At 41.9% G+C, this 19,862-nt stretch overlaps 1 protein-coding gene across 1 annotated transcript in view; it reads left to right on the top strand.

The window, feature by feature from the left end:
• Positions 1-269: 269 nt before the first annotated feature.
• Positions 270-19,862, top strand: part of mipepa (mitochondrial intermediate peptidase a) — a 55,257-nt gene continuing 35,664 nt past the window's right edge. Inside the window, exons 1-10 of the mRNA XM_080731624.1 lie at positions 270-713; positions 2,164-2,337; positions 3,566-3,654; positions 4,478-4,564; positions 6,171-6,234; positions 6,484-6,666; positions 7,640-7,796; positions 10,442-10,490; positions 11,228-11,288; positions 13,427-13,479. Of these exons, the coding sequence (XP_080587750.1) occupies positions 564-713; positions 2,164-2,337; positions 3,566-3,654; positions 4,478-4,564; positions 6,171-6,234; positions 6,484-6,666; positions 7,640-7,796; positions 10,442-10,490; positions 11,228-11,288; positions 13,427-13,479 (1,067 nt within the window). The 5' untranslated portion in view covers positions 270-563. The remainder of the gene's footprint in view (positions 714-2,163; positions 2,338-3,565; positions 3,655-4,477; positions 4,565-6,170; positions 6,235-6,483; positions 6,667-7,639; positions 7,797-10,441; positions 10,491-11,227; positions 11,289-13,426; positions 13,480-19,862) is intronic.

Raw genomic sequence — 19,862 nt, 5'->3', positions numbered from 1 at the left:
AGAAACTACAAAATAATGTCGCCCCGTGTGTGACGTTGCTACAAAGAACCAGTGTTTTCAGCTGTGTGCGTTTCGACAATATTTTATTAATTACATTGCCTGCTCAAATTTACAATAACTCCCTTGTAACCTCCTGAAATTTTCTTAGCGTCTTTTTCATGTGTTATTCGTATTTTTAGACGTTGTTTAATGTTCCGCATTCTTTTAAATGTAGCCATGGGCTGTCAAGCGAAAACACAAGAACTAACACTCAGGTGGATTAGCTTTGATATGACATGCTAACATCATCATGTGGAAGCCCTGTTTACTACAAGTAGTTTGACAGATCACGCTCAAAAAGCAACACCTAAGCCATAGGTTGATGACAGTGGACGGCGTGACTTCACAAAGGACGTGTGTAGCATTTAAATGACAGGCTGACAGCCACATTTTCTCTTTTTACTTGCTATGTTGGATGCTAAACTTGAGTATGTGACTGTCCTCTAACAGTCCATGTCAGTCAGTATCGACAAAGTTAAGCAACGATTCAGACTGTGCCGAGGTGAACGACTAGCGGGGAAATCATGTCTGCGTGCAAACGACTGCTTTACTTTGTGAAGCATAAAGGAATATTGTCATCCGTGCGGAGACATGTAACTACATGGTCCCCAGTGGGAGCTGCCTTCAATACCAATCCTAGCAGGAGAGTGGACTGGTTCGAAAAGAACAACGTGGTGTGTATTATTCACTGCTGAAAGGCTTGTTGCAGTGTGTTCAGTGTTATGTGTAGCCTATATTATATAGAACACTGTTTCTCAAACCTTTTCATGTCAAGGACCCCCAAATTTACACTTATATTATGCGGACCCCCATTTGAAAAGACAGACGCCAGGGACCCCCATAAGAGAAGATTTTTTACTGTTAGCAGACAGTGATTCTCAACCATTTTCATTTCAAGGACCCCCAGTTTGACATGGATTAGGCTACGGACCCCCATTTAAGTAAGCAATTTACCGCGAGTGAGAGGACATTATGCTCTGATAATGTCCTGTGTGAGGGGGTGATCGGACGAGGCGAAGCCGAGTCCGATAACACCCTCACACAGGACATTATCAGAGCATAATGTCCGACCCCGAGTGGTAAATAGCTTTTCTACCACTTTTTTCCGTATACATGAAAGAAAACACATAGTTGTAACTTGCAAGGATATTAAGTTACAATCATTATTGCCTATAAAACTTCCGTGACGACAGCAAATAGTTCCACAAACAACATCTTCTACTCACCACCAGATGACGCCAACTCCATGCAGAGAAAGATGTCTAGCATACAGCTAAGCTAACGTCAGTTAGAAGGACCGTTCCGGCCGTAAATAGAGGCTGTTCGCTTCCAGAAAGGCATAGGTTCAGAGAAAAGGGGCTTTAAAGTTGGCGGATTGCATTGGATCCAAATAAATCGGCGACGTCGTACGCACGTTAGTAAACATAGGACCGCTACGACCGTCATATGTTGGTTGGGGGAAAGGTGTTCCGACTACCTCCTGAAGTCCCCGGATGTACACTGAGGCGCATTGATCTCGTCCTCACACAACTGCGGCGGTTGTTCTGCCATAACCTCCGGAATTTAGCCAATCAGAATCCAGTATTTGAACATGTGACTAGAAAAAGTGGTAGAATGGCATTTCTATCTGGTCCATTTGTACACTCTGAGTTACAGACCCATAAGGGTCCATTTGATTCCTATCTATGACTTAGCTGGGGACCCCCTGGAACTCCCTCAAGGACCCCTGGGGGTCCCCGGACCCCACTTTGAGAACCATCTAACTAATAATTTAGCGAATGTCCGTCCGTCTGACCATCTGCATGCTGACATCACTGCTGACATCAATGACTTGACTACACAGTTTTGCCACCATGGTAACCGTCTGTCTGCATGCTACTCTGACGTCATAGTACTGACAGTGACATCACAGACTGGTCTGGACACGGAACACCATGTATGGTCATAAAGATCTGCCCAACGGACACATGGAACACCATATATGGGCATAAAGATCTGCCCAACAGGCACTCCAACATTAACTTCTGAGACTCCTACAGACTGGTCATAGAAGTACAAGATGCAAAAACAGGCTTTCTGCTCACATTTCTGCTCTTGTTTTTGACATTTGACCTCTATTCTCAGGGTTTATTTGGTGTGCCGGAGCTTACCTCACCTGCGGGTTTCGAAGTTGCAACAAAACATGCACTGAAGAGCACTCAGCATCTGGTAGACAAAGCCTGCAGCTGTGTTCCAGGGGCTGAGACGGTGGAGGCTTTTGATCAGCTCTCAGATGGTCTTTGTAAAGTGGCTGACCTGGTAAGCTCAGGATACACGATATGTTAATATGGTGCATCAATGATGGCACATTGAGTTTGATGATAATGCTATACACAACACACATGAGGTTGAATTTGATTGATACAAAGATTTGCTTCGGAATGCAGTGCAGTGATAAGAATTTAAATAAAATGTACATTAGGCCTACAGTATTCAAGTCAATGAAACTGCATGTATATCCAGGACTTGAATATAGAGCAAGCAGGACACTGCAGAACATGTTAAACACAACGATGCTGTCTAATAATCTACACATTTTGATGTTTAGCAGGCTAGCCATATTTTAGGACAATACTGTGAATGTTGAAATGTTGGGAATGGGAAGTAATAACAACTATAAAACTAGTGTGACAGCAATGCATTTAACACCCACCAGTCATTGTAATGCATGCCCTGTGGTTGGTGCTGTGCTGCCCTCTGTCAGTATACTGTGTATACTCACTGTATTGTACAGTATGCACTCTATATTAAAAAAAGAATTACATCTCCCTCCTAGGTTCAGAGGTAGGTATAAATACAGTAATATGTTACAAGCAGAGTAAAATATGCTGAAAAAAGAATATATATAGAATATAATGGGAGAATAAATTAACAACCTTGTAACAACTAACAACCCTTGTTGGGCAATCGAACAACAAAAAAATGACAGTGAGTCAATATGATGTCAATCATCAAGGACGATGATACACGAAAGAGAGAGAGTCGTGAAGCCTTTTCCAACTCATGAGGGCATTTAAAATGTTTATATTGATGCAGGATGATGACAGGATAAACAAAAGTTGGGTGTTTAACGGATAATTAAACAACAAACTAGTGACGAGAAAATAAACAGAAAACACAGAAACGGTTGAAAAAACTGTATGGCTTTCTGTGGTGTTCCAAATCCCTACACCTGGGCACCTGTGACACACCCCCAACTAGGCTGTGTGCCCTGAATATAATAAACCACAATCAAATTGGCTACAACAAACCTGGATATACTTAAATGCTGTAGAAGGATGGCCAAACATACAAATAAAGTACAATATGTGCAGAAGATGTGCATGACGTTTAACCAAAAAAGAAAAGAATAATACGAATAATATGCTTTCATACATGTTTGCAATATTGGCTAAATCAGCCAATTCCTGGGGTCTAGCTAGCACAATAAGCTATAATGCTTGCATTGGTTGCTATTACTAATCAACTGTGATTTTACTTTCACCAGGCTGACTTTGTTAAAGTGGCCCATCCAGATTCAGACTACCGTGAGGCTGCAGAGAAGACATGTATAGAGATTGGCACAGTTGTAGAGAAGTAAGTCCAATGCAGTATATCTCACCATCATGAACAATTCCTGGTTGTGCACTAATACACCACAATACACATAGCATATGCTCATCAAACACATACAAGGCCATGAAAGAACATGGACCATTTGCTGAGCTCATACTAATAATCATTAGAATTATTGTGATCACGTGGGCGGGTGAGCTGTGTCTGTGTGTTTAACTTTGACAACACAGCTTGCATTTCCATCCATTTAAGTCCATCCACTCTTCCTGTTACGCATGGGTACCACTGTCTGGTCACGGACATCACTAAATGTTGCTGAGAAACAAATGCAGTAGGCTACTGTGGAAATGTGTGTGAATTGGCGCTAATCAGTGTTGCTGTTAAATATTTTAAATCTATTTTTTAAATGTAGCTTCTCTTCCTCACTTCTCACTTCCCATGTCCCATGTTAGGGTGCGTTCAGATATGCACACTGGGAACCGAGCGCACTCACATATTGGGTATTGGTACCGATACGTTTAATCACTGTTTGACCATAACGTTATGATATTCCTATTCGTCTCAATGTTGCTAATTATCGTCTATATGTGTGCTTCTGTGCTACTTCATATTCACTTATACGTTATGGATGGGAGTGTTGTCTGAGTATGGCAAACGCCAACGGTTGCTAAGATAGCATTGGACAATTGCTATTGGGAGGGGGGGGAGCTTAGCACACTATTGAAAAACACTTGGAGATCATTACCAGAGGAGAGTGAAACTTAACACACTTGTTATATAAAACTGGAAATCATTGTATTGCAAGTGACATGATATATTTAGATTGTATCTCTGTATTTTTCAGGCTGAATACTAATGTTGAGCTGTGTAAAAGCCTGAAGGACCTGCTAGACAAGACAGATATTGTATCTCAGCTGGACCCTGACACAAGGTAATATTTAGGTTGTGTGTCCACTGGAAACCTGTTAAAAAAGCACAGACCTCTATTTAGCACCAACCTGTTGTCAAACTGCGACATTATCTTTAGCATCAAGCATTAAGTTGCTCCATAATGTTTGTTAGATGAATATAGTACTTGCTAATACTTCTCTCTCACTGCTATTGTTTGGTGGGGCTCTGAAGTGACATTGATCAGATAAGTTGAAATTGTTGTATAGACAAGAAGAATAAACCATATTTATAATTGTATAATTATGTAGTGTACGTTTTATAAATATAAGGTGTTATGTGTATTTGTTGACACATATTTTGTGAAGTCACAATAACCTTGCCATTTGACCAACTAATTGAAATGACTTTAGCCATTACTCCAAGTTTGGATTTTTGTGCCAGATGTAATGAAATTCCCTCCATGTGTTCCCGAAATTATGTTCATCAGAATGGGATGGGCGTGAGTTCACAGTGACCTTCACTCAAACCTAATCAGTTCATCCTTATAACCACTTGAACCCTAGCATCTCAGGAGAGCGTTCACCCAAAATAGCAGATCTACAATCACATTTGAGATATTTATGAGAGAGTTGGCGTAGCGTAGACAATAAAAGCCGTCCGAGCTCAGTTGTAAGTGTAACTCTGGTCCGTTTGACTAAGAACAGAGGGTTAAGTCCAAGTGGATAGTTGTAGAAATTCCCTCAAGGCATTCCTGGGATATCACGTTCGTTCACAATTAGGGGACATACTGTACATACGTACGTACATATATACGGACATCCAAAAACATAAACATAATGCAATTTATAATGTACAATTTAGGCATTTAGCAGACACTCTTATCCAAAGCGACTTACAAGTAAGTGCAAGCTTGGAATAATAGGCAGAGTAAGCATGAACTCTTTTCAATAAACAACAAACTAAATGGTCACATAAGTAGAGTGCAGAGAGAACAATTTAGTGCCTGAAAGAAACCTACTGTAGCATCTGTCTAAACAGCATGGTATTTAAATAGAATTCTTTGCGTTGGTGGTCAAGAAAAAACAGTAACAAAAAACATGACAACAAGTGACCAAGATATATCTATATACAAAGAGCCTTGTTCTAATGTGTATTACCTCACACCAATGGCTCATTGGGAGAAGTTAGGGGTTGGTGTCTTGCTCAGCGACACTTCAACACTAGGGGGCGCTGAGGATCGAACAGAGAACATTCCAATTCCCATGCAGCCACCTCTCGACCTCTGCGACCATACAAAGGTGATAAGGAAGGAAACTAGTAGAGCGATAAATGCTTGGGGAGGTGGAGTCTGTAGAGCTACTGAGATTGAGTCTGCAGTTCTGACTGAGTTTATTCCAGTTTGGACGTGTGGAGGGTTGTCCAGGCTGTCTAATTAGAGATGGCTCGGACTGCATTCCTGCCTTGCAACCAAATTAGATGACAGAACGTAAATGACAACAATACTCGACACGGTCCAACTACAATTAATCAGTTAGGATGACAAAAAGTGCAATACAATAAAATGAATTCATTCTGTCCTGCCTGATATGTAAATGGTGTTGAAAGAAAGTCCATTTTAATACTGACTTCTCTGTTTTCCTATCTAGGCGAGTGGCAGAGCTGTTTTTGTTTGACTTTGAGATCAGTGGAATTCATCTGGATGAAAAACGGGTAAGACAGTGGCAGTGCAATTGGTTCATAAAGACTTAATTTTAGACTTGTTGATGTACTGTTTATTGTCAAGCCAGCCAATCGTGAGATTTTACCTTGCTTCCAATATGAAGTATTTTTTATTTCATCAAAAAGATCACAAGATTATGGGTACTGGTAGTAACTACTACCGTAGAGCTCTGCGATGTGCCTTACTTTAGTATGATTGGTTTACTTATTTTTATGGTTTACTCATTTTATTGTTTTCAGAGGAAAGAGGCGGTCGCCCTCCACGTGAAGATCTTAGATTTGAGTCATGAGTTTCTGGTGGGGTCTCACATGCCAAACAGAATCGCAAGGTCTGCGATTCCTGAGCATCTGCATCTGCACTTTGCAAAAGAGGGCAGCTTCATCCAGGTCGGCGGACTACATGCTGAATCCCCGGATGACTTGGTATGTGTCTGGTCTGCTACAGCTCAGCAGTTACAGGCTACAGCTCAGTAAAGCTTATTTTGACATCTCTGTGTTTACAGTTAGGGGTGCAACAATACTGAACCGAACCGGTGTACCGAACCGAACAGCCCTGTCCCGAACCAAACAGCCCATACAGAATAAACCGAATGTCTTTCTTTTTTTGGGTGTGGCCACATAAAAAACACAATTTTAACTCTTTCTGTTCACTTTTTTTTTTAGAATATATTCCTCCTACCTTAGGTAGGAGGAATCTATTCTAAAAAAAAAATTATATCTGAATGCACCCTAAAAATTATACTAGGTCCTAGTATAATCATAAATCATAATACCTGATTATCATGTTTTAGGGGGAAACAAATCATGGCACCCCATCTTTAAAATAAACTGAACATTTTGGAAATATAAAAAAAAAAAACATCTTTTACTGTACCTAAACCGAACCGTGAGCCAAAAACCGAGGTTCGAACCGAACCGAACCGTGGGCTGACTGAACCGTTGCACCTCTATTTACAGTATGTGCTATGCATATTGGTTTTGTGCGTATATTCGTCAGCAGGGGGAGCCATTGGTTAATGGATTAAAGCAGTGTTTCTCAAACTTGCACATTTCAAGGTTTCCCCTGACAGTGTACAAATGGAACCAAATGGTTCCATTTGTACACCGTCAGAGTTACAGACTTGTATGGGTCAATTTAGACCCCCCCCCCCCAAAGGAACCCACAGATTCCCTGGAATCCACTTTGAGAACCACTGGATTAAAGGATCGACAGGATTGACATGATAGTATGCACAGCATACTATCATGTCAAGCCACACTGGTACTTGTATAGGAAAAGCATTGTGATGTTCACAATGCTCCCCCATCAAGGAATATAGTCTTATCAACAATGAATATATACGTTCTGCTCTGTCTTCCACTAGTCCGACTGTTGTTACTGTCTTGTCATTCTCAGGTTAGAGAGATTGCCTATAGAATCTACCTCTACCCAAATGCAGACCTGATGAGGTGTCTAGAGGAGCTGTTGAAATGCAGGAACAAACTGGCCAAACTGGTGGGCTATGAGTCCTTCGCACACCGGGCTTTAAAAGGAACCATGGCTAAAAATCCAGGTAATGTAAGAATAGGGTTATAAGTGCCACTTACTTTTTGAGTGGCTCCTACATCTGGCTTTGTCTGCATACAATATACTCTATGTATGTACAGTATGTCTGTCTGTCTGTATGTATGTATGTCCCGCCTCATCCCACTTTGGCCAAGCTTTGCGGGACGCTTAATGAAGTTAACTGGCACCGCTCACATCACACGCTAATTGTAGTTTAAATGTCCAGCCCATAGGAATCCACTGTAATTCAGCTGTACTTAGTCTACATTTAAAATAATCCTACTGGAGACGATGTTGATTCAACGTTTTCAGATTGATGGCATCTTTTTGTCAACACATTTGATTTATGTCAACAGATGATTTATTTTGTTATCTTTAAATGCCACTTGATTGAGTTACTTGTTATAATGACAGACCTGACAGAGAGAGATTTTATAGAAGTCACTGTATTTTCAGTAATTCTATGAACATATCACACTTGTCTTAGGAATTAAAGTGAGAGATGGAGGTGGATGCAGACTGGGGTTAGAGGAGAGAAAGTTTAGTTCCAGCAGTGACCAGCTTTTTCCTCTGGTCAGTGAACTCTTAAGAGGGAGAGAAGAGGGAGAAAGTGTGACCGGAGGTAGATGGATGGGGCTTTTGGGGGCGGAATCCTCACAAGCTTTTATCTCTTGTTTTAGTTCCTCTTGTCCTTGGAAGAGCCGAGGCAACAGATGGGTGATGCAGGAAGTAAAATATGTTAGAGAAAACACATTTTAACATGTTAAGGCAAAGTTCATTTTCCTTCAAAAGATATTTGCAGTACCAGGCATTGAATGTATGGTGCCATGCAGTTGAAAGTCTTTTGTCCAGAGAACTGACTGTATTAAACAAGTCTTGTTACTTAAGACTGTTGTTTCGACAATATTATTGGTCTCTATGTGCACTATGATGGTTTTCACAGTAGGATGTGCAGCCACAATATCCAGAATTATTCCATTGATGTCAGAGACCATGGGCCCTATTTTTGCCACTCCTTCCTTAAAGATTTTTTTTGGGGGGGAAGCTTTTATGCCTTTATTCGATCGGACAGTAGACTGACAGGAAATGGGGGAGAGATGGGGAGTGACATGCGGCAAAGGTCATCCGGATCGGTAATCGAACTGGCGACGCCGTCAGGCATCAATGCTTATGTGGCAATGCCTTATGTGGTATGCTCCTGGACCAGTAGGCCAGTGGGCGCCCCCTGACACTCCTTTCTTGCCCTAAACCTTTTTTTTGCCATTCTGAAAATAAAAATAAATAATAGCTCAAATAACCGATCTACAAGCTCACAACGTGTCGATGTAGATCAGCTAATTGAAGTATTTTTTTACAAAATAGTAAAAAAAAAGGCAAAGTTTAGGGATAAAGGGTAAGGTACAGACAAAAATAGGGCCCATATCTCTGGGAAAACATATTTTTGTCTTCTTATTGGACATGCTTCTTACATCTTAAGAATCAGTTTCAGACTCGGTCATTAGCTGTCCCTGTTGCCTCTTACTTTCTGACTTACTCTCAGTCCTTAGCCTGATGTGTGTAGATGAGAGGTTATTCAGGTCATCAGATGGTCTTCCAAGGTCATTCAACAGTTGAGCAAATCTGTTCTCCAGTTGCGCACTTGGTTTTTGTTGGGGAGGTTTGTTTCTATTTCTCCCTTTCACAACTTTCCACGGCTCAGGGGTTGAAGAGGCTCTATGCCCGGATGATGATGCAGGCCAGCCAGTTGCATCACAAATCTCAGGCCTCTGAGCTCTGCCTGTTCCTTGTCCTCTCATTTCCCATGGAAATTAATTATTCTTGGGCTTTGCTCAAAGAGAATTCCTCCTGTTTCTTTGGAGCCTTGTTGGTGCTAATTGGCTGTGTTGCTACTGTAGCATAATCTTGTTCACTGCTTTGAGTCCATAGTAAGGTGTACATGGTAAATGGTGCATATATAGCGCTTTTCTAAACTTTTCATAGATTGTGCATTTACATTCACCCATTCACACACACATTCATACACCGGTGGCGGAGGAAACCATGCAAGGCACCAACCCGCCCGGATTCGAACTGGGAACCCTTCGTGCTCTAATAACGGTTTCTCTACCCCTGAGCTATGCCGCCCCATGTCATTCCCATCTTAAACCAGGGCTACACCAAAGTGCGTACATGTGGCTTGTGCGCAGGCCATGAAAATATATTGCGTGTGTATTCTATCCTCCAGGAACAGTTTAATGTTGCAGGACCCGAAACAGTGACAGTTTATGATTATAGGTGGGCCTTTGTTGCCAACATCATAATTTGTTCTAATAAATCAAACTCTTTTGCAATCACAATCTATTATGTCGTCTCATAATCACAAGCATCGGGTTGCAACTGCCTATTGCCGACAGAGAGATTGCACACAATGTCACAATTACAGTCTATAAAACACTAATTTCTGACAAAATAATGTTCATGATTGACAAAATGACAGACATATGTTATTCATAATGGTGGATATACTCCTGCAAAGAATGCATAGTATGTGCGTGTCTGGTGGAGCCCCAGTGTTAGTCCTTAGTACTCCTCAGGCTAGATTTGAAATGATCCTAACGATCAGTCATGTTTGTGGGCTGACATGTTATTGTTCCCATTTTCTCATTTCCACAGAGACGGTGATGAGCTTCCTGCAACTGTTGACAGACAAACTGTCTGACAGGTACGGCCTTCCTCATTATCATCATACTAGTAGTGATCTTTGAATATCACTGTGACCCTGTCACGAGTGATACGCAATGTTAGACCCTTGTCACGCCATTTCAACCACAAGGTGACAGTGTGACGGCATCTTTATTTTACAAATTGTTTAGTCTCACAAAAATGAATTTGTGAAAATGAAAATTGTGAAAGGAACGATTAAGCTTGGATGTTACAGATTTTCGCCTTATGGACATACAACAAGGTGTGTTTCCTTTCTCAACAATAACTATACTATCAATATCCATTTCAGTTCGTAACTTTATCGCTAGGTAAAATCCCACTATCCCATTATCCCACGATGTGATGTTACCGATACTTTTTTTCCCCTCCCATTAGGGGAAATGAATGCTTGAATAAGATGAGGAGTCTAAATGTTTGTTGTTTAAATAACAGGTCCATTAAAATCAGTGTGCAGCATTCTCTCTTTAACTTTAATGGGAGTGATTTATTCTCTTGATACCTTCTGAAACGTAGACCATGTGTCATACAGTGGATTATACAACTACTGTATGGGCGGCCAGAGTAGACTGCCACGTACAGTAGAAGTCCATGAGTTCTTAATTATGAATGGAATGCATGTAACCTAAATAATACCATATTGTCTGTTGTGACAAAGCTGCATATGTTCCTGCTTATTCGGAATATGTCGATCTTGCAGTTAATAAGGCATTCATTTGATTATTTTTTAACTCACAGAACATCAAAAGACTTCAAAATGATGAGAGACTTTAAGAAAAAACTAAATCCACAAAATGCAGTAAGTACCTTTTTAATTGCCAATGTCACTTAAGTGAAGGATTTGATTTCTGCCCCCTCTACCTCCTGAATATTGATCTACACAACAGTCCCCGTAGCTGCTATGTCCAAAGTTGACATGGAGAGGGTGTAGACCAGTGGTTCTCAAAGTGGATTTTCTAGGTTCCTTTATGGGGGTCTAAATTGACCCTTACAATTCTGTAACTTTGACAGTGCACAAATGGAACCCAATGGACCCGACAGGTCCATTTGGTTCCATTTGTACACTGTCAAGGTTAAGGGGAGCTCTTTAAATTTCAATGTTTGAGAACCACTGGTGTACTGTAGACCAGCCACTTCTTTTCACCTCTGACCTGACAGTGAGCAGTTTGACCGGGAGGGCATAGCGTGTGCGCAGGAACACGTTATCCCTCACACTTCTGCTCCCTTCTTAACTCATTGAATGCCCTTTTCAAGATGGCCACCAAGTACCAGGATGCCACGTTCCTAAATTTCTAGTGCACAGATCAATTTTTAGTGCACGGATCGTGCACGCCCATGCACCATATATGCACCATATGTGTAGTACTTTTTAACAGCTTTCAAACAAAAAAATCCGCTTGGAAATCCGTTCAGGCATTCATGAGATAGAAGCCTTCAAAGTCAGACAAAACAAACACTGCCACCTTCCTAAATTTCTAGTGCACGGATCAATTTTTAGTGCACGGATCGTGCACGCCCATGCCTAGATCATGCATCATATGTGTAGTACTTTTTAACAGCTTTCAAACAAAAGAATGCGCTTGGAAATCCGTTCAGGCATTCATGAGATACAAGCCTTCAAAGTCAGACAAAACAGCCATTTTTGACATTTTGAAAGATGTGTTTGTTATGGGGCTAAACATGCAATTTCGCAATTGCGATCATGCCTAATACATTTGAGGCATTTTTAGAATTATTTTTATAATTTATTTTATGTTATTTTTTTTAAATGGCTTCCAACTCGGGAAACTCGGGCTGTGGCAGCCTGGGACTACTGTAATAACTCGGGGAAACTCGGGCCTTGGCAGTCAATGAGTTAACTGTGCAGCTCCCCACCCCAAAACATGGCCTGTTGGGTTTGTTGGAGCTCTGGGCCAAGCCAGAGCCACTGTGGAGGAATCAATACCCAGTCTCCACCACAGTGGTGGGCAAGCACACTACTTTACCCCTGCACAACCTGGAAGCCACATGTCTCAACCGAAAATAGGCGATCTACAAGCTCGCCTCGCAGCGTGATGTGTTGTGAGCTTGTAGATCGACTATTTTGGCGAATGGGGATGAATATGGATTTTAGGGTTCAAGTGGCTAATGTAAATACATTTAAAAAAATCCTATCACAAAAGGTTTTGGTGGCCCCCCAGTTGAAGACCTAGAACAAGGGTTCCCAAAATGTTCAGGGCTGCTACCCCCAAAATAATCATATTTGAAGTACTTGGGACCCCCCACCCTGACAAGCACTTGATATTGCAGGTATTACCTTTGTTTTCGCAGTTCCACAGATACAGTAAATATTGTGAAAATAGCCAAACTACAATCTCGCAGTGCGAGGCGTTGTGATCTTGTAGATTGACTATTTTCAAAATTCAAGGTCTTCAGAGTCATTCAATTGTAACTTTAGAAATATGCAGATACCCTGTATACTTATACTTACCCTTTTACTGTATGTTGGTTTGTTTACTGTTGAGTGAGAAAACAATGTTGCACATTAAGCTAATCATCTGGGGACCCCCCTCCCGCCAAAAAATAATAATAATAATAATTTGGGTTAAATTGGGGACTCCCAGTTTGGGAACCTCTGCCCTAGAACACTGTTTCTCAATTAGAGGATTATGGCCTTGACGGTGTCACAAACAAAGAAAACACTTGTATTATCTTCTTTATACACTCGTTTCAAGTTTGAATACCGATCCTCCCTTGCCTGCACACCATGACGACAATGACAACAAGTCTCTCACCTTACTATGAACTTCTCATTGAATCATAACAATGCTTAATGAGTTTTAAGCATGGCATGGGAATAAAACATGTCAGTTCTTATTTATTTGTTATGACACCATGTATCATCCATGCAATCTTGTATTAACATGATGATTCATCGCCGTTTGTAATTCCACCCAGGAGTTTATGCCATGGGATCATCCGTACTTCAGTGGCGTGTTGCGTGCCGAAAGGTGAGTGCCTGGCATCGCGCGATGCAGTTAATTTTCCAGCAGCTGTCATTCGATAAACCCGCTTGATTTATATCTCTGTGGTGATGCGAGGTGTTTGTAACTCCACCTATGGCTGCAGATTATTATTGTGTTCCCGTTCCTTCCTCGGGTGTCAAGACAGCACAAAAGGTGTTAGGGGAGAACCATGGGAGTTGTTCAAGTGTGTTTGTCCCCTGCGATACATGACTATAGAGTCTAGTCCCGTCTGGCTCTTCTGCTCAATGTCTCAAGTCCCTAATATCGTACGCCATCGTTTCATTGAAGGAATGTTTGTTTTCACTCAGACAGGCTGAAGTGTTATGTCATTTCCTATGTTCCCAGCAGTACAGTAGTGTTACTGTAGTAGCTCATCACAACCGAATAAACACGGAGGAGAACAGGGACCTGTCACCTCATTTGACCACATACTCTACATTAACTCGTTAAGACCTGAGGCTGATTAAATCCTAACCGTTTTCTGAAAAAGCTTTTGTTGCTATATCAGTGCTTTCTCAAACCTTTTCTTGTATGTATGCATGTATTTGGTGGAGGACCCCTCCAACTCAAGATATTTTTATCCAGGGACCTCCAGAAGCAAAAGGTGTTGCAAAAAGTGTTGGACACATTTTCAAGATAATAATAAAATAAAATAAAAGCTCATAGCGTATAAGTATATGTGCTATTTGTAATTGCTAAAATCTAAAATGACACGGATGCTTTCCTGGTGGTTTTAATGGGCTAAGCACATCATGTGAGCAAACAAGTGACACAAAATGTACACCAATGTTTTCTTTTTATTTCTCTCCTTGTTGATGTGATGAAACTTGGTGGAAATAATAGACAGAAACCTCAATGGCCTGCTGCCACTAATGTGCATAAAGGAAAACGCTGTTTCATTATTACAACAGTTATTGTTGTAAATGTAAAGTACATTTCCCATGAGCAATGAAATGTATTCTACCAGGACTGGCTGACTGCGGTGTCACTATAAGCAACACAAACCTGCAGGCAGATGTCTCACGGTATGATTTTTCAGCCCTAAATTGTTATTCACCAAGAGGTTTTCGAATGATTATAAAAATAAAAATATAGTGGCTAGTCTATTGGTCGTATTTTTCTTCAATGATGAGACATGCACCGTCCTCAGGACTGGTCAAAGCATCTGGTCCTGCGAGTATTAAGTATCTTACCAGCAGATTTGAGAGTACAGATCTGGGTCCAGTTTACCTCATTAAGTTAAAGTGACTGGAATGGTCCTGTGACCTGAGCAGTGAACCTGAGCAGTGAGCCGTGTCTGCCCATCCATCTAACTGTCCCTGTCTTTCTTTCGTGTGTGAGGGAGAAATCATAATAATTATATACTCTACAGCATACATGGGCAACTGGCGGCCCGGGGGCCACATGCGGCCCCCACCTTCACTTTATGCGGCCCACAGGTTAATATTGGAGTACTGATATATTATTGATTTCAGCTGCTACAATTCCAAACATGGAAAAAATGTCCGTCTTTAATTACTTCAGTCTATATTAGTAGCCAAATGACTAGTATTACAATGTTATTGAATTTGTTTATGTCCAATGTATTTGTATTTAAGTTCATAAAGTTAACATAAGAACATATAAATGCATTTGAAATTTTAAAACAAAAGAAGAAAAAAGTTACTTTTCGGGATTCCAATTCAAAAATGGCAAAAATAGCAGATCTACAAGAGCTTGTAGATCGGCTATTTTTGCTATACTGTATAATGCACTGTGGCTCTCTGAGTGAGTGTGAAAATGTAGTGGCCCTCTCTATCATCAAAGTTGCCCACCCCTGCTCTACAGTGTACACCCAAGAAAATCATTCTGTGGTGAATACTCAGGCTGAACGTCTCTAAAATATGTAATGGCTGAAATGAGAGATGCAGTATGTCCGTGGAGTATCTCCAGTTGCGGTATTGGCCCCCTCATGTTTTTCAGATAACCTGTTATTATTTAAAAACTCCCTCCCTTCCCAGCTCGGACCAGATCCCCATAACATGCAAGTGGGTTTTTATCAAAGTATTATTGCAGGCATTTTATATCTTGAATGAGTGCTTTTTTGGATTAAAGCATCCACCAAATGCAATTTTTGTGTGTGTGCATGCATGTGTGTGGGAGATCTTTTTGAGCCCTGCCAAAGTCCTCAATTGTATTTTGGCAGGGCCACTGACGACTCAGTGGAAGAAGTGAAGATGTGTCTCTCTCCTTCTTCCCTCTCTTTCTATCTGTCTCAACACTCCCCAGTCCCCACATCCCTTTGTCTATATTTTACAGAAGAAAATATCTTTCCATGATCCCCAACACCTCCCCCATCTTGACTTATTTCTCTCCATCTCTCCTTGGTACCACTGTTCTCTGCTGGTCACCAGGAGTCCCCCAGAGAGCAGTGTTTAGACTGCGGACTATCTGTCTAACTGCTTTTTTGCAGCACGTATTATATTTCATCCTCCTTAATCTCTATCTCTCCCTCTTTTAGTCCAGTTCAATATCTCCAAACATGAAGGTTCTTTCAAATTTTCAGGGGATTAGGAAAACTATATATATTTTGGAAACTTCAGAGTATAACAAATCAGAACCCGTAGGGATTTTGCTAATGGAATCATGGATTTTCTGATTTCTTATACTCTGAAGTTTCCAAAAATATATAGTTTTCATAATCCCCCCAAAAGTTGAACGAAATTACACAAGTGACTGGACTATTTCTCACATGTGTGCACGTGCATACACTATTTCTCTGCCTCTGAAACATACACATTCATTAGTTCTCCGTGGTTCTCTCTTCCTCATGGCTTTCACTCTGTTTTCACTCACTACTCTCCCTGTTCTTCTTTCTCTCTGTCATTTCCACTCAGTATTTTAGCTCTCTCTCTCTCTCTCTCTGTGTCTCTCTCTTTCTTTCTTTCTTTCTTTCTTACGTTTGTCTCTCTGGTAAAGCAGCTGTTTGCCATTGTCAAATTGGGTACAGATTGTGCATCTGTGCATGGGTGAATAGACTTGGCAACCATGGCTGTGCAAAATGGGACGATTGCCCTAAACAGTTCAAGCTATATAACATGTCATTTGCTGGAAGCTGTCTTGCTGTGAATCCATTTTAAATGTGGGTGATAGGAAATAAACCCCTTAACCCTATCAGGGTTAGTGCTGTGCTTTGTTCCACTGAGCTACACATGGCCACACATTATGTATGTCGTCACTGTCGGGCAGAAACCTCGTATCCAAGTTTCAAATTTGTATGTTTTTTCCATTAAGCAAAGCCCTGCTTCATCAAGATTCAATATCTTTATCGCCATGTCAACATACGTAGTTGTCTGGAATTCGTCTTGGTTCACTCTCAGACGTAAAACATAAGACATAGAACAAGGACAGAGAAGCAGCACACCATATACCAGTAAGACTCCCTAATCGGGAGATAAGCGACCGTCAGGTCGCAGCGTGATTTTAGGGCAAAATGTGTAGGAGCAGTGTCCAAAAATGTGGTTGAAAAAAATCAGCCTGATGGTGGCGCTGAGTGTAGACATAGTGTGTACCGATTTGTGTGATTTTAGGGCAAAATCTGTAGGAGCAGTGTCCAAAAATGTGTTTTAAAAAGTCGGCCTGAAGGTGGCGCTATATGGGGCAGATCCATGTTGATGACATGAGTGTAGACATACTGTGTACCGATTTGAGTGATTTTAGGGCAAAAATTGTAGGAGCAGTGTCCAAAAATGTGTTTTGCAAGAATCCGCCACATGGCGCTAGAAGAGGGCCATGTGAGAAATGAGGGGTGGGGTCTCCGCGCGGCCGAATAGGTACCGGCCCCGGCTCTCCCGGTCGCTCCATGCCCGAGTTACGGCATTTTATGTGCGCTGCAGTGGCAGGGGGTCCTCCACTGGGGGCGCCACCACTTTTGCATCCGTTCTGGAGCACCAGGAATCGGTGGTCCCCGGGAGCTCCGGGGGTCCTTGGAGGTTGTAGTTTGGCAGGCAAGGAGTGTGTGCGCAAAATCTGGCATGGAACGGGGCAACGGTTGCGGAGATATGAGCAGGGCAAAAGTGTGACGTGTGACAGACAGACTGACTGACGGACGGACTGACTGACAGACTCACAGTTTGTGGAGGTTTTGATAGTAACTGCGACCTAACGGTCGCAACAAACACCATAAACACACAAAAACAACAGGAAACAATACCCAGCAGCATAGAGAAGTGCATACATTGGTTTAAAGTGCTATATACATATTGCCACATATACTGTATATACCAGTAAGACTCCCTAATCGGGAGATAAGCGACCGTAGGTCACTTATCTCCACAAATAGGGCAAAAATGTGTTTTTCCAAAAACTTCCTGATCCATGTTGATGACATGAGTGTAGACATACTGTGTAGTGATTTTCGTGATTTTAGGGCAAAAACTGTAGGAGCAGTGGCCAAAAATGTGTTTTAAAAATCGGCCTGTAGGTGGCGCTAGAAGAGGGCCATGTGAGAAATGAGGGGTGGGGTGTCCGCGTTGCCTTGGCGGACGAATAGGTACCGGCCCCGGCTCTCCCGGACGCTCCTAGCCCGAGTTACGGCATTTTATGTGAGCTGCAGTGGCAGGGGGTCCTCCACTGGGGGCGCCACCACTTTTGCATCCGTTCTGGAGCACCAGGAGTGGGTGGTCCCCGGGAATTCCCCGTGAGCAGCCCCGTTGGGGTGGTCATTTGGTAATTTTTGCACATGTGCTCATTTTTTACACTTGGGGGTCCCCGAGGGAGCTGGGGGTCCCTGGAGCTCTGGGGGTCCTTGGAGGTTGTAGTTTGGCAGGTAAGGAGTGTGTGTGCAAAAGGGGGCATGGATCGGGGCAACGGTTGCGGAGATATGAGCAGGGCAAAAGTGTGACGTGTGACGTGAGTCACGGAGGGAACTTTTTTTACACCAGGGGGTCCCCCAGGGACTTGGGGGTCCCTGGAGCTCCGGGGGTCCTTGGAGGTTGTAGTTTGGCAGGCAAGGAGTGTGTGTGCAAAAGCTGGCATGGATCGGGGCAACGGTTGCCGAGATATGAGCAGGGCAAAACGTGTGTGACGGACGGACGGACAGACGGACACCTGGTGGAGCTTTCTGTAGTAAGTGCGACCTACGGTCGCAATAATGGGTCAGTGCAAGTTGAGATTTTTAATGGCTAAAGGATACATACAAGACTATTGCACAAAACTAGTGAAAATAGCAGATCTACAAGCACACAACCGACAACACCTCGCATCACGAGGCGTTGTGTGCTTGTAGATCTTTTCACTAGTTTAGATTGTTTTTAAAATGATAAATTCTGGACAAGGTATCCACCCGACAGCGACGATATATATAGTATATATATATATATATATATATATATATATATATATATATATATATATATATATATACACACACACACAGTATATATCGCACAGTATGTAATGTTAGGGGATTTCTGCCCTTTTGTGAATCCCTGCCCAACTGTAGAGTAGCCTGCAGCACCTTTAAGTACAGAAACGCAGTTTCCCCTACTACATACTCAAACAGGGTGGCCACGTCATTCCCTTTCATCGTCACCATTAATCATGGCTGTAGACCTTGGCCATGGGTAAAAGTGCCTCTCCGCGGGTTTTAATTAAAGTGTAGAATTGATAGGTGGAGTGGACCCTCGGGCTGTGTTGCAGACTGTGCGTTGTCCACATCCAGACGGGATGTAATTGCACGTGATCAGAAGATAGACAGGAACCAAATGTTTCCACTGATCTGGTTTTTCCCTTTCTTCGTTACTACCATGTCTCATCAGCCTGAGGCAGTCTAAAAGACTCTGGGCCAGCAGGGTGGCAGGCAACTAGAGTAAGGGTTCCCAAACTTTTCAGGCTGCGACCCCCTCCCAAAATAATCACATTTGAACTGGGGATCCTCACCCTGACAAGCACTTGGAATTGTAGGCATTATATTTAGTGTGATTTGGTTCCACTGATAAATATTGTAAAAATAGCCGATCTACTGATAATATCGACTATTTTCACAATGTTTGCCTCTTTCTTACATAACATTTAACAATTTGGCCAATTTGGTATTAAAAAGGTATAATTTACTCATTTATTTCACTAGTTCTCGCTCCTGATTGGATAAAATTGGCATCCTGACCTGATAATGTATTTTCTGTATACTAAAGTGCTGGAGAGACGTGGAGAGTGGAGACTCGAAACAAAACTCGATAGCAATGATTGCTATCGAAAAATATCTATTTAACAACAAATTGTAAAATAGAACTTTACACTCCTAAAGAGTAATTCATGTTTAGACATTTCCTCATCACACATTCCTAATGAGATCACAAATTAATATTACCAAACGTAACACCCAGAAA

This window comes from Nannobrachium achirus, assembly GCF_963921795.1.
Source record: "Nannobrachium achirus genome assembly, chromosome: 8".
Taxonomy (NCBI): domain Eukaryota; kingdom Metazoa; phylum Chordata; class Actinopteri; order Myctophiformes; family Myctophidae; genus Nannobrachium; species Nannobrachium achirus.
The sequence above is the reverse complement of the archived record's forward strand: the minus strand, read 5'-3'. Positions and strand labels throughout refer to the sequence as shown.